The sequence below is a fragment of the Pinus tabuliformis genome, chromosome Q, assembly GCF_031772625.1.
Source record: "Pinus tabuliformis cultivar Carrire ecotype Pingquan chromosome Q, CPIR1, whole genome shotgun sequence".
NCBI lineage: Eukaryota > Viridiplantae > Streptophyta > Pinopsida > Pinales > Pinaceae > Pinus > Pinus tabuliformis.
In genome coordinates, this window is record NC_142296.1 from 645,624,209 (window position 1) to 645,637,047 (window position 12,839).

At 32.6% G+C, this 12,839-nt stretch overlaps 1 protein-coding gene across 1 annotated transcript; it reads left to right on the forward strand.

Moving 5' to 3' along the window:
• The first annotated feature begins 5,959 nt into the window (after positions 1-5,959).
• On the forward strand, positions 5,960-10,571 carry LOC149221150 (CO(2)-response secreted protease-like). Its single transcript, XM_089382913.1, has 9 exons — positions 5,960-6,470; positions 7,591-7,702; positions 7,786-8,344; positions 8,707-8,788; positions 8,873-9,146; positions 9,254-9,368; positions 9,448-9,678; positions 9,784-9,788; positions 9,919-10,571. The coding sequence occupies exons 1-9, from the start codon at positions 6,401-6,403 to the stop codon at positions 10,466-10,468; spliced, it is 1,998 nt and encodes a 665-aa protein (XP_089239039.1). The 5' UTR covers positions 5,960-6,400; the 3' UTR covers positions 10,469-10,571.
• The last annotated feature ends 2,268 nt before the right edge of the window (positions 10,572-12,839 follow it).

Consider the following 12,839-nt stretch of genomic DNA (forward strand, 5'->3'; position numbering starts at 1 on the left):
GGATTTGGTGTATTTTCAATATTGTATATTTTATTGAATAAGTGTTGAATTTTATTAATTTTTATTATAAATTATATATATTAATATTTATTATTCATTTAATTTATATAATTATTTTAATTTTAAAATAAAATTATTTGTTTATTTCTAAAATCAATATTTATTTTTTATTTTAATTTAAAATTTAAATGTTAAAAACACAAAAATTATTGGAATTTGAAAAAACATAACAAATAATAAAATTGAAGAGCCTACAAAATGATGGTCGAATAATAAAGTTGAAGAGCCTACAAAACTTAATGATTGATGACTTTATGTTGAATTTATGATCTCACTCCCACCAAACTCTCCACCCAAACTTACAGTGAAATTGAACACATTAACGTAGACACCAATAGAAAGGAGGATATGGGGATTCATTTGCAAGAAGGGATACTTAAGACAAAGGAGAGGTACTTAGCGATAAGTAAAAGTAATTTCTTAGCTTCGAATATATCATAAATAGTAGTAATTTTTTTAGCTTGAAGTATACTCATAAATATTAGTAAGTAGTGGTCAGGTAAAGAATTTAAGAACCTTTTCATGACATCAAGTGCAAGGGAAAGAGAGTGTAAATATGATTTTTATTCTCGAAGCAACATGTATTTTCTTTCAAAGGATATAATATGGAATAGTATGATTATGACATCTATTTTTTTTTTTTTTTTATGGTAGGATCATTTTAGGTTTTTTTAGTTTATTAATAATATTTTTTAAATTTATTATTAAGTTTTGTGAGAAGGATAAGAGTAATACAAGATTATTTATTTTTATTTTTATTTTTTCGCTAGTTTTATGGTTTTCTTTTTTAATATAGTTAGGGATTTAGTTAATAGTTGGTTCTTGTCAACAAAGTTATGGGTAAACATGCAACATTTTCACTACTGTAATAAACAATGAGTTCTTTGAGATTAAGGAGATTAACGGGTTTGTATAGAGGTTTAAACAATGTGAAAATAATGTTGCAAAAAATATATTGCAGCATGATGTATTCAACTTAGAATTCGCATTTAAAGCTTAAGGGAATCCAAGGAAGAAACAAGGGTTTTCATGTCGATAATGGGAAGTGAAATAGAAGCAATACATAAGTTTATGTGGCACAAAACAATGTTCATGAAACGAGATTGCACCATATAGCTCAGTAAATGTAGGATATGGAGATGCATGTGCCTCTTTGGTAATGAAGACTCCTCTCATGGAACTAGACCAACATATATTGGATATGGAGATGCATATGCCGCTTTGGTAATGAAGACTCCTCTCATGGAACTAGACCAACATATATTGTTTGATTTTATTGAGTAGGTTATGGACTCATTCACATAGCTTTTAATGGAAAACATTGGCACATTCACTTTTATGGCAACTAAATTTCAGTGAAAATAAAAGGATGGATGTAAACATTCTCTTAGACCATTCTCCAAGATCCACTAGTATCTCTTCCTTCAAACCATAAATTGGTTGATTCATTATTCTTGTATATGTGTTGAAAGGAAATGAAATGAAAACATAATAATATTATTTATCTTAGCGAGGTAGTTGGAACCCTAGGCGCCTAGCTCCCTTGGATCATGCCTCCTCATCCATGAAATTAGTGGCTTTCTTCCTGCTCCTTGGGGGGTGTATCTATTTGTTGTGAGTACTCTCTATGTAGTGCTTTTGTGGGGTGTTTCAAGGTTTTTATGGGATTAGGGTTCTGAATTCTTATGTTTCTATCGTCATAGTCATTTGACTTGGTTTTCCATTGTGTTTCGTTAGGGTCAGGGGTTGTTGTCATCTTCTCGCTAGGCGTCGTGGTCTGTTCTCTACCCTGGGTTTCCCCAGTTGCCGCCATGTTCATGGTTCTAGTTATTGGTGCCTCTGTAGAACTACTTCAAGCTTTGTGGCTTGTTTTAATTGTGGCTTCTAAATCAGTGTCTGCATTGTCTCAGGGTTTTGACTCTACATCATTTGAAACCCTTGATGGGTTCTACCTAAGGGCCTTGTACCTTTCATTTTCAAGTTCTATTTTGGGGTTCTAATATTTGTAGATAAATGTGTTATGGTCCGTTGTTTGGGGCATATTTTTTGCTCCCTATGGGACACGTTGGCGAGCCTACGTGCCCTATTGGGCTAGCTTTTTTGGGGGTTCCAGCCCTAGTTTTTTGTGCATATGCTTGTAATGGGGCTTGTCAGAGCATCTCCAGGTGCATCCCAGTTGATTAGAGAATTTTAATGGTTGTATTTGTTTATGTTTCTGCTCGTATGTGTGCTGAGGCCTATTAGAGTATCCCACGCACACCCAAGCTGATCAGAGGATCTTCCTACAATTTTTTAGTTTGCAGACTTTGGGCCCTTTATTCTTTAGTTTTATGATGGGATCTACTAACCCACTTTGTAATGAATTATTGACTATTTGGTGGGCCATTTATGAAGCTCCCTATGAGGATATTGGGCGGTCCTACATACCCTGCTATCTTATTTATGGTATTCCATGATTTAGAAAAGATATTTGGGATATATATTGGCTATTATACATATATAAACAACTTTTAATAACAGTTTGTTGGTTTTTTCTTTTTGAAAAATCAGTATCACTTATGTTCTCCACCAAGGATGAAAACATAATGTTTCTCACTTCAAATTCATCATTCATCTATTTAAATAAATTAGGTACACCTTTTTAGCTAGAAAAATAATAAACCCTTTATTCCATATGACATTAAATTTCCCTATGAAAAATAATAAACCCTTTATTCCATATGACATTAAACCCTTTTTTTTTTTTTTTTTGGTGAAAAATAGTCATTTCACTATGCCTAAAAAAGACATAATAAGCCTATGATGACGTTTGTAAAAGTAATGGGTTTAAGCCTATGATGACTTTTGTAAAAGTAATGGGTTTAATGTTATGCTGTATGACAATAATTTGTGTATTGTGTGTTTCTATGTTTTGGCATGGATGACGAAAGTGTCATATGTTTCTATGTTTTGGCATCTGCTCCTGACGCTCATGCGTTAACTTTGTTCTTAACCGCTTCTCCTGTGATCGCAATTTTCTTTCCACATGTTCCTCCGACTATGATGGAGGCACAAACATGACATTTGTTCAAGTTATTATTGACAAGCACGAGATTCGAATCCCACACTATAGAAAATGTCCCATGATGTTTGGGCCTCCTCCCATTTGCAAGCAGACAACGCATCGAAGGGAATTCGACAACCCCTCCACATGGCTGGCATAAATTCACGGCCTCCGAATAAAATTGATGTGGTGATATTTTTAAGATGGAGATTCTATCCGTATAAATGGCAATGGTTCCGACCAACATGTTAACTGTTAATGTTAAATTTGTGTGAGGTGTAATTATTATTATTATTTTTTTTTGATGATAAATGTATTTTAAACCATATAAAATTGTCAACAACCAATTAAAAATTAGAAATTTCATTTGTAAAAAAAAAATATATATATTTTCAAATATTTGTTTTAATATATTTTTTTTGAAAAACATTATTAAAATTTTATAGCAATTTTTGGTTTTAATAGAAGTTAATTTGTTTTACCAAAATTCAAAAACAATATAACCCTGCTTTCGAGGGTATAAAAATAAGATTAAAGTGTATCTTATATCATGAGGTATGAATTCAATTCTCTTGGGGTCCATTAGGGCTAGGCTCCATCATATGAGTAGTTTGGGTCGGCTTCTTTGACTCAGCTTGCCCAGGATTATTATGATATATATATATATATATATATATATATATATATATATATATATATAAAAGGTGTGTGTTAAGAGATTCTTTGTTTATTTAAAATAGATATGAAGGAATAATTAGAGTAGAATATAAATTAAATTCATAATAAGCATATAGAACTTATCTCATTATACATCACAATGTTGCTCAAATTAATTTAAAAAAAAAACATAAAAATTAACTAAATTATAATTTTATTTTAAATTTTATTTTTTTATACTTTTTGTATTTGGAGGAATTGGTAACTACAGTGGTACTCATACTCGCGTGACACAGGGTTTATACCCATCAGCTGCCACTATAACCCTCAGGTGTAACCATCCACCCCCAAGCACGAGTAAAGCTAGGACTGAACATGTGACCTATGCAACGACGCAAACGCCTTGACAAAATGTTCATTGGTAAACATGCCAAACTCCTAGGGGAATTTTAAATATTGTTATTATTAATCAGAAAATAATTAATATATTAGTTAAACATATATACATTTTATAAAGAACGTAAAAATATTCTTAACCACGAAGATTCACTTCTACTGTACCATGAAAAATCTTAATGTGTAAATAACTCTTCTTCCAATATCATTGGTCAATAACATGGATTATCAATATCACATGCCTAATATTACATGTGTTGATATGACATTTTTTTAATTAATTAATTCGAGATAAATTAATTTAAAGATCATAGGTAACTTGGAGATAAATCTTAACCCTTGATCTATGATTACTACTATGAATATTTCAACATATTCATGGAGGTTAAATCCCTACCATCTACCCAATAATTACTCATAAATAAATTAAAATTGTGGAAGGCCTATTTTGAAATAGGCATGCCTATGGGTGTGATAAGTATGCAGTGGATTCGTCTAATGATTAAGAGCATGTATTTCCTCTTAAAATTTAAAAATTCACATTGAGCGATGGGTAAAGTATGTATGCATTTGAAGTATATCCTCATAGAAGCAACATCACTTACCATTCACTCTCTCCTTTATCTTAAAAATACCTTCTTGCAAATAAACCCCATATCATCCTTCCTATTGGATTCCATATCAATAAATAAAAGCAAGCAAAGTCGGTAGAAAGAAAATTTACACATAGAGTATCAGAAAATTGGTATGTGATGTTCATAAATCCAAGCAATGATAATCTCATTTCAATTAGAATGGTTTGATCTTTATGAATAACAAGAGTATTTAAGCAAAACATCTAATTTTCAATGTCCATCGCTAAAATGTAATTTTATTTAATTTTCAATGTCTATTGCTAAAATATAATTTTAATAAATAAAAAATACATATATCCCTAAATTTCATAAGGTTTTATTATATAAAATGATAACATTTCTTTAATTTTTTAAAAATAATTTTGATGTAGGAAAAATTGTAAGTGATATTATAATGATAGCAAAAATAGGCACAGCGCACAGCGATGAAACTTTAGAAAAAAGGGTATGGCAGCTGGAAGGCGGAAATTGTTACACCGAAAAAAAGGCACAGTACACAGCCATGGGAACAAATTTAAACCAGCGGTACGGAAATTTCACATCGAAACAGAGGCACAGCACACAGCCATGGGTAAAGAGGGTAAGTGCGTTAATATAAACCAGCGGCTGAGGAACAAAGGATGGAGAACCCACAAAAGAAATCAATGGCGGGAAGAGAGAATTTGTCCCATTGGGAGAGCTGGACTCCACTGTGAAAAACGCGTTCCCGAGTATGAACGTGCAATTTTTGTGTAATTTATTCTCATCATTTCGTGCATTCTCAAGTTTATGATGCAATTGCGACTTTTTTTTAACACGATAAGCACGTTCATTCAACATTGGCGCTGCAAGCATTTGAACGAATCTAAATCGTAAGTGGCCATCGTCAGATCCACTACATACACCACTCACTCTGCTCGATCTCATTCTCCCTTCTTTAAATAAAGCTCCGCCCTCCACCAAAGTCTTACAACGGACCGTTCAGATTGAGTAGATAGTAGTGAGAAATATTAGTGATGGGGTTCAAGCTTTGTTTTGCATTGATTTTTCTCTGCACTCTGCTGTTCGGCCTTGCCATTGCTGACGATGGAAAGGTATGGACTCTTAATTTTCTTGAAATTAATTCTCTTTTCGCTACAAGATTACTCAGTTTTAATGTCGCTAATTTCGCTGATCTGCATGCAGGTGCACATTGTGTACATGGGGAGTTTACTCAACAATAATAAAGAAGAGCTAGTAACCAGTCATCTGCAGGTTCTTTCGTCTGTTCTCGAAAGGTATCAAATTATGAAATAAATATTCAAATTTCAGAATTGATTTTATTGTTCTTATATATATGTGTGTGTTGGGGGGTATTTGAACCTTTGCAGTCCGAGACACGCAGAGCAATCTCTGGTGCGTAGCTATACTTATGCCTTTAATGGATTCGCAGCAGTATTATCCAAAGAACAAGCCACTGCATTAGTTGGTACGTCTCGTTAACCAGTGTTGTTGTTAATGAGTTTTCCTATTCTGATATATCAATTCCCACGATTTAGCAGGGAACGCAGGAGTATTATCAGTGTTCCCTGATCCAGTGTTAAACCTTCATACAACACACTCATGGGACTACTTAGAAAAGGACTTAGCCATGGCAGGCTCTTCTTACAGACAACCGAAATCTTCTGGAGCTGATGTCATAATAGGGTTTCTAGATACAGGTATATTATTCTTTTGAAACTCCATTTGGTTAAGTTCGGTTTTGATTGTAGAGTTAAGGCAAAATATTTGAAATTTGACTATTTTAGAATTAGTATAATAATGAAAATGTTTATTTATTTTAAATTTATATAAAAAAATTAATTTATAAAGATATTGATGTTCTTATTTTATATTTATCAATTTTGAAAAGTGTAATTTAAAAACATTATAAATTAGTTTGGAAAATAATGGAAATTTAGGTAAATAATGGAAATTTAGGTAAGATTATGACAAAACTTGTGATAATTTTTTGAAAATCTGAGTTATAGTTTCGCTGTCAAACTTTAGGATTTTGGCTGCGCAGGGTTCTTGATGTTGCTGAATCTATTTCCACCATAAAAATGAATCAAACACTGTACAATCTGAATTTTTTAATTTCTTTTACCCTATTCAGCAAAGAAAATTGTGATTGGGGTTGGAATGTGTGTAGGGTCAATTTTCTTTTTTTTCACCCTCTTGTTTGTCTCCCCGTTCAATTGAGAAAACCAAATTTGGAAACATATTTTAAACAATTTCTAAAATCCTCAATATAATTAAATTTAAGGAAATGATATTTTGAAATATGTTAAGAGTAATATGCTTGTCCTAAGAAACACTTTATAGTTTAGTTTGTCCAAAAAAACACTCTCTATTTCAGTATGATAGAGATGTAATATAATATTCTGTTCAAGGTTTTGACTCAATCAAATTACATGAAATTAAAGAATATTTAAAAAATTAATAATTATAATTATTAATATAACATTTTGATTTTATTCCATTAAATTAAAAAATAATAACATAAAATAAATAGTTAAATTATAATTAATAATTAAAAATTGATTTTTCATTTATTAATCATTTACATCAAATTATATTATAATTAATAATTAAAAATTGATTTTTCATTTATTAATCATTTACATCAAATTTCTTCTAAATTTTTTTTAGTGTGAAAAGATATTTAAGACATTAAATCCTGTGCAATTTTTTTTTTATAGCTGAGTAGATTTGAAATTAAATAAATCTATTATAATGATTTGTAATTATTTTTTAAACAAATTCATATAACTTGTGTGAAAATAAAATTTTATCTTGAAGGCATTTGGCCGGAAGCAGCCAGCTTCAGTGATAAGGGTATGGGCCCTGTTCCTTCGCGGTGGAAGGGAAAGTGCGTTAAGGGAGAAGGTTTCAATGTCTCCAACTGCAATAGGTGACCTATGCAACTGAAATAAGTTCGTTGTTTCTACTCTGGTGTGATTCAGTACAGCTAAAATAATGTAATTGTTTTAACAGGAAAATAATTGGGGCAAGATATTACTCAGGTGGAGAGGACGATGATTTGGTGACAAGTATTAAACCGAAATCAATATTGCCACAAACATGGACTGCAAGAGATTATGAGGGCCATGGCACGTTTACAGCTTCCACTGCAGCTTGCAGCTTTGTGGTTAATACAAACTATAATGGTCTCGCTAAGGGAACAGCCAGAGGTGGACCAGCCAGTTCCTCTACCAGAATTGCCATGTATAGGGTTTGTGGGCTGGACTATGGGTGCCCTGGTGTACAGATTTTAGCTGCCTTTGATGATGCAGTTAAAGATGGAGTGGATATTGTATCCATCTCAATTGGAGTTCGGTCCAGTATTCAGGCCGATTTTATGAACGATGCAATTGCTATAGGAGCATTTCATGCTACTCAGAAAGGAATTCTGGTTGTATCCTCTGCGGGAAACGAGGGACCAGATTCCCAAACAGTGGTTAATGCTGCACCATGGATTATTACAGTTGGAGCGACCTCAATCGACCGGGATTTCCAGTCAAACGTTGTGTTAGGCAACGGTAAGATTATTCAGGTGAGAACAAGGGAAAACAAACACAATAGTATAATGTTTTTTCACTCTACACAACATTTAATAATTTCATTTCTTCACAACTTTACTAATAGATTCTGCCATTCAAGAGCATGCCCTGTTCTTATAGTGATAATTTCATGCCTGTTCCTAATAGTCGAACAAAGAAGTCGACTAAAGGGGGCAATAAAATGCATTTTTGTCACCCTCTCGAATTAGCAAAACAATTCTGATGATGAAACAGATGTGGATTAGTTCTATAAACAAACCTGTTGTAAAATGCATATAAATTAATTAACATTTCTCATGATTTGTAGATCCAGTATTTTGGGATTTGGCTTTAAAGATTTGTACTATGCATTTAGGGTAAAGGCATCACCTTTTCGAATCTCAGCCAATCGGCCGTGCACCCGCTTGTGTACGGAGGAAGCATACCTGCCAAGTCTTGTCACCGACCCTTTGACCCAGTAGCGGCAAGGTAAATTAAAGTATACAATGTAGGAATTTTATAAATATATTTTTCATGAAGAGGGGAAATTCAAAGGAAGGTATTGTGCAGCAATTGTGTTCTAGAGTGCTTAGATGCAAACAAAACGAAGGGAAAGATTGTAGTCTGTATTGCAAACGAGACAGCTACATCGAGGGGATACATGGAAGTAGAAATCGAGGAGTACACTGGAGCCGTAGGCATGATTGTCGTGGACGACTTACAGCTATATGAAGCATTTGAATACGGTACCTTTGCAGCGACTGCAATAAGTAAATCGTCTGCAACAGAGATATTTTCTTACATAAACTCAACCAGGTGCGTTAGCCTACAATTCCTGCTCTTTTCACATGTTTATATCGATTCATTTAGCTCCTCCAATTACAATGTGGCTGTTTATAATCTTCCAAGCCTTGTCATTATAGAAATCCTGTTGCAACAATTACTCCATCAACGGTGGTTGCAAATGAGAAGCCGGCTCCTGTTGTTGCATCTTTTTCGTCAAGAGGTCCTTTTGCGCTGACCCAGAACATTCTCAAGGTAAGTGCTGTCCAATTAACTTTCAGAAGCTAATTATGAGAGATCATCACAACCTGAATCCTTCAATTGATATTTGCAGCCAGACATCAGCGCACCAGGTCTGAACGTCATTGCTGCATGGGATCCTCCCAATACGTTTATAGACACAGTTCTTTCAGGGACAGTTTCTACCGCATTTAACATGATGTCTGGAACATCCGTAGCAGTTTCTCATGTTAGCGAAGCTGCTGCATTTTTAAAATCTATGAATCCTACTTGGAGCCCCTCTGTTATCAGATCAGCCCTGATGACAACAGGTACTTATGATGAGGTTTTATTCTTGAAATGCATAATCCCTTAAACCAACTTTTTTCCTAGGGTTAGTTCAGGCCATCTTTGAAGTCAAGTATTGAATTAGTTCAACTAGTGATTGTAGTCAATGTTAATGGTAATGGGTATTTAATCATTTCAACGTCAACATAGATATGTATATATGTCACAACAAATCCCGTTTCACAACAGCCTCTCTTTCTAACATCTGCACTCTAATGTATATGGCATCCATTGTAAGGAACAATATGGGAAAATTTTTGACTAATGCATCAGATATCGCTGGGACGCCATTTGATTTTGGAGCGGGAGTAGTAAATCCAATCGGAGCTCTGCAACCAGGACTTGTATATGAAACATCAATCGATGATTACTTCCACTTTCTGTGTAATTATGGTCTGGACACTGAGAATATCAAGCTCATCGCTGCGAATAAAACCTATAGGTGTCCATCCGATGCAAAGGTGGATCTGATCAGTAACATGAACTATCCAAGTATAGCCATTTCCAAGTTAAATGTTGTGAATGGGAGCACAATTGTAAGCAGAAGCGTCACAAACATCAGTCCTGATCTCGCACCCACTTACAAGGTTACCATCGGTGCACCTCCGGGTCTGAGTGTGAAGGTCTCTCCAAAAATTCTTCAGTTCTCTCAAACTTCCAAGAAGCTATCTTTCGATGTAGTTTTTACACCAACCAAGGTTGCCACCAAAGGATATGTTTTCGGAACACTCGTCTGGAGCGATGGAAAGCATAATGTTCGTACTCCTTTTGCAGTGAATCTGGTATGACCAAAGCATAAGGGGCAACCTTATAGATGGTCAAGTAATAAAACAAACGATACCAGCAAGGCTGCTTATTCCTTGCATAGACCATAAAGTAATAAAACAAGCTAACCCTGCTTTTTGTAAATCTGTTTTTTGGGTTAGATATAACCCTACTTTTTGTAAATCTGTTTTTTTGGTTAGATATAATGGTTTATTGTTAATATATAATTATCTCTCGTAATATCATGCACAGTCATCAATGTCACGGGAAAGAAGGGAAAAAATAAGTTTCCAGACTGTGAACCATAGTTACTAAGTTTGAATTCTAAATAACCGTATAGTTATTAAGTTTGAATTTTAATTTAAATAAAAAAATGGTTTAAAAATTCAATATTAAAATAATTAGTTTATTTTTAAAGAAAGTATATAAATGTATTGAATGTAAAATTAGCAATTTATTTAAAACCAAGTTTTGGTAGTTTAGGAGGGCAATTTAGTGAGTGATATTCAAATTAGAAATGATGTTTTAGAAAATTCTTATAAAACATTATAATGTGGTCAATGTTATATCAATAGTGGTTAATTAGTCCTATGGGTTAGCTCAATTGGTCAATTCCTTCTTGTTAAAACACCTTCTCTATTGGAAGGTCATCAGTTCAATTCTCTTAGTGTCACTCAAAGTGATCCCTTCAAGTGGATCACACTAACTACACTTAATCCAAGTATATCAACCATATTAAATTAGTAATATGATTGTGCTAATTGTATATAGTAGACATATTTATTCAATATATGGATTCAATATTTGGTTATACTTCTGGATCACACTAACTACACTTAATTTGTGTATATCAATCATATTAAATTAAGTTAGTAATATGATTGTGCTAATTGTATATAATAGACATATGTATTCAATATATGGTCATATTTCTAATTTTTTAAAAATATTTTTTATGAGTTTTGTTGAAAAATAGTTACAATTGTTTAATCATATTTTTGTCATGTATAAGAATTTTAAATTTAATTATCAATAAGTAAGAAATGGATGGATAGTAGGTAACCTTGAGAGCTAGCCCAATTGATCAAGTTATTGGTAGGTCATGGGTTCAATTAACTCTGTGGTTGGTAGCAATCATGGATACACTAAAAAAATGTGGTTAGTAGGCATATAATCATCTAACTAATTACATTATGTTATATAATTTAATTTAAATTGATTAATTAACTTAAATATTTTCATATCATATACTATTAGTTTCATATTTATTATCTTTCCACTAGCAAGGATAATGTATTTGATAATACGTTGACTATGTATTATTTGATATTTGAATGAAAAATCAAATGAATATGGATAAAGTTAACTTTACCAAACCAAATTAATTTATTTTTTTAAATTTTTAAATTTCATGTATGTACAAGTTGATTGGTTTAAGGGCCTTCATTCTTATTTGGTAATGATAGTTGTATAGTCATATAATATAGAGATGCCATGTGTGAGAGTTGACAGATTATATTAATGATTCTTATAAATTTTAGTTAATTAAAAAATATGCTCCAAAAATATTCCAAAACATATAACCATTAGATTAAAGCAACTCAAAATGTCTTATAAATGAAATTACTCAAACTCAGTTAACTAAAATTTTTTCATGGTTTCAAATTACATAGTGCATAGAAATAGTGTACAAAATACAATATCTTATAGTGCACAAGAAAATTTAAAAACAGTTTATAAAAATGACATGATAGAAACTAACTTCGCTATAAGTGAAGTAATGTATAAAAGATAATGCACCGAATTTAGAGAACACTCGGTGAGTATTGCTATTGGGATGCACTAACAACCATTAAAGAAAGTATTGAATGCTTGCATAAACCTTTGATGCAGCAGATTCGTCCACAGTCAACTGTGCAAAAGGGGTTTGATAGTATTTTGGGTGACATAACTACATTGATACATAAAATTTATAATGAGGAATTTAGAGAACACAGGTTGAATATTGTTCTTGGGATGCATAAAATTTATAATGAGGAATTTAGAGAACACGGGTTGAATATTGTTCTTGGGATGCACTAACAAGTATTAAAAAACGTATTGAATGCTTGAATAAACCTTTGATGTAGCAGAATTGTCCATAGTCAATTGTGCAAAAAGGGTTTGATAGTATTTTGGCTGACACAACTACATTGATACATAAAATTTATAATGAGAAGATTACACTATGAGCTTGGATTCTAATTTTGGAAATATTTTAAACAACAATGTTACCCCTTCCATTCTCATTACCTAGAGATCTCAATGGCATCCGTCACTTACTATATTATACGCATTTATGTAGCAGATTTAGTACGTCACTTACTATATTATACGCATTTATGTAGCAGATTT

Excerpts from the sequence above, each read along its gene's own strand:
- LOC149221150 (XM_089382913.1), top strand. The coding sequence starts at position 6,401 with ATGGCAGGCTCTTCTTACAGACAACCGAAATCTTCTGGAGCTGATGTC. Across the intron at positions 6,471-7,590 it reads AATAGGGTTTCTAGATACAG|GCATTTGGCCGGAAGCAGCC; the intron begins GTATATTATTCT and ends TTTATCTTGAAG. Across the intron at positions 9,369-9,447 it reads TGACCCAGAACATTCTCAAG|CCAGACATCAGCGCACCAGG; the intron begins GTAAGTGCTGTC and ends TGATATTTGCAG.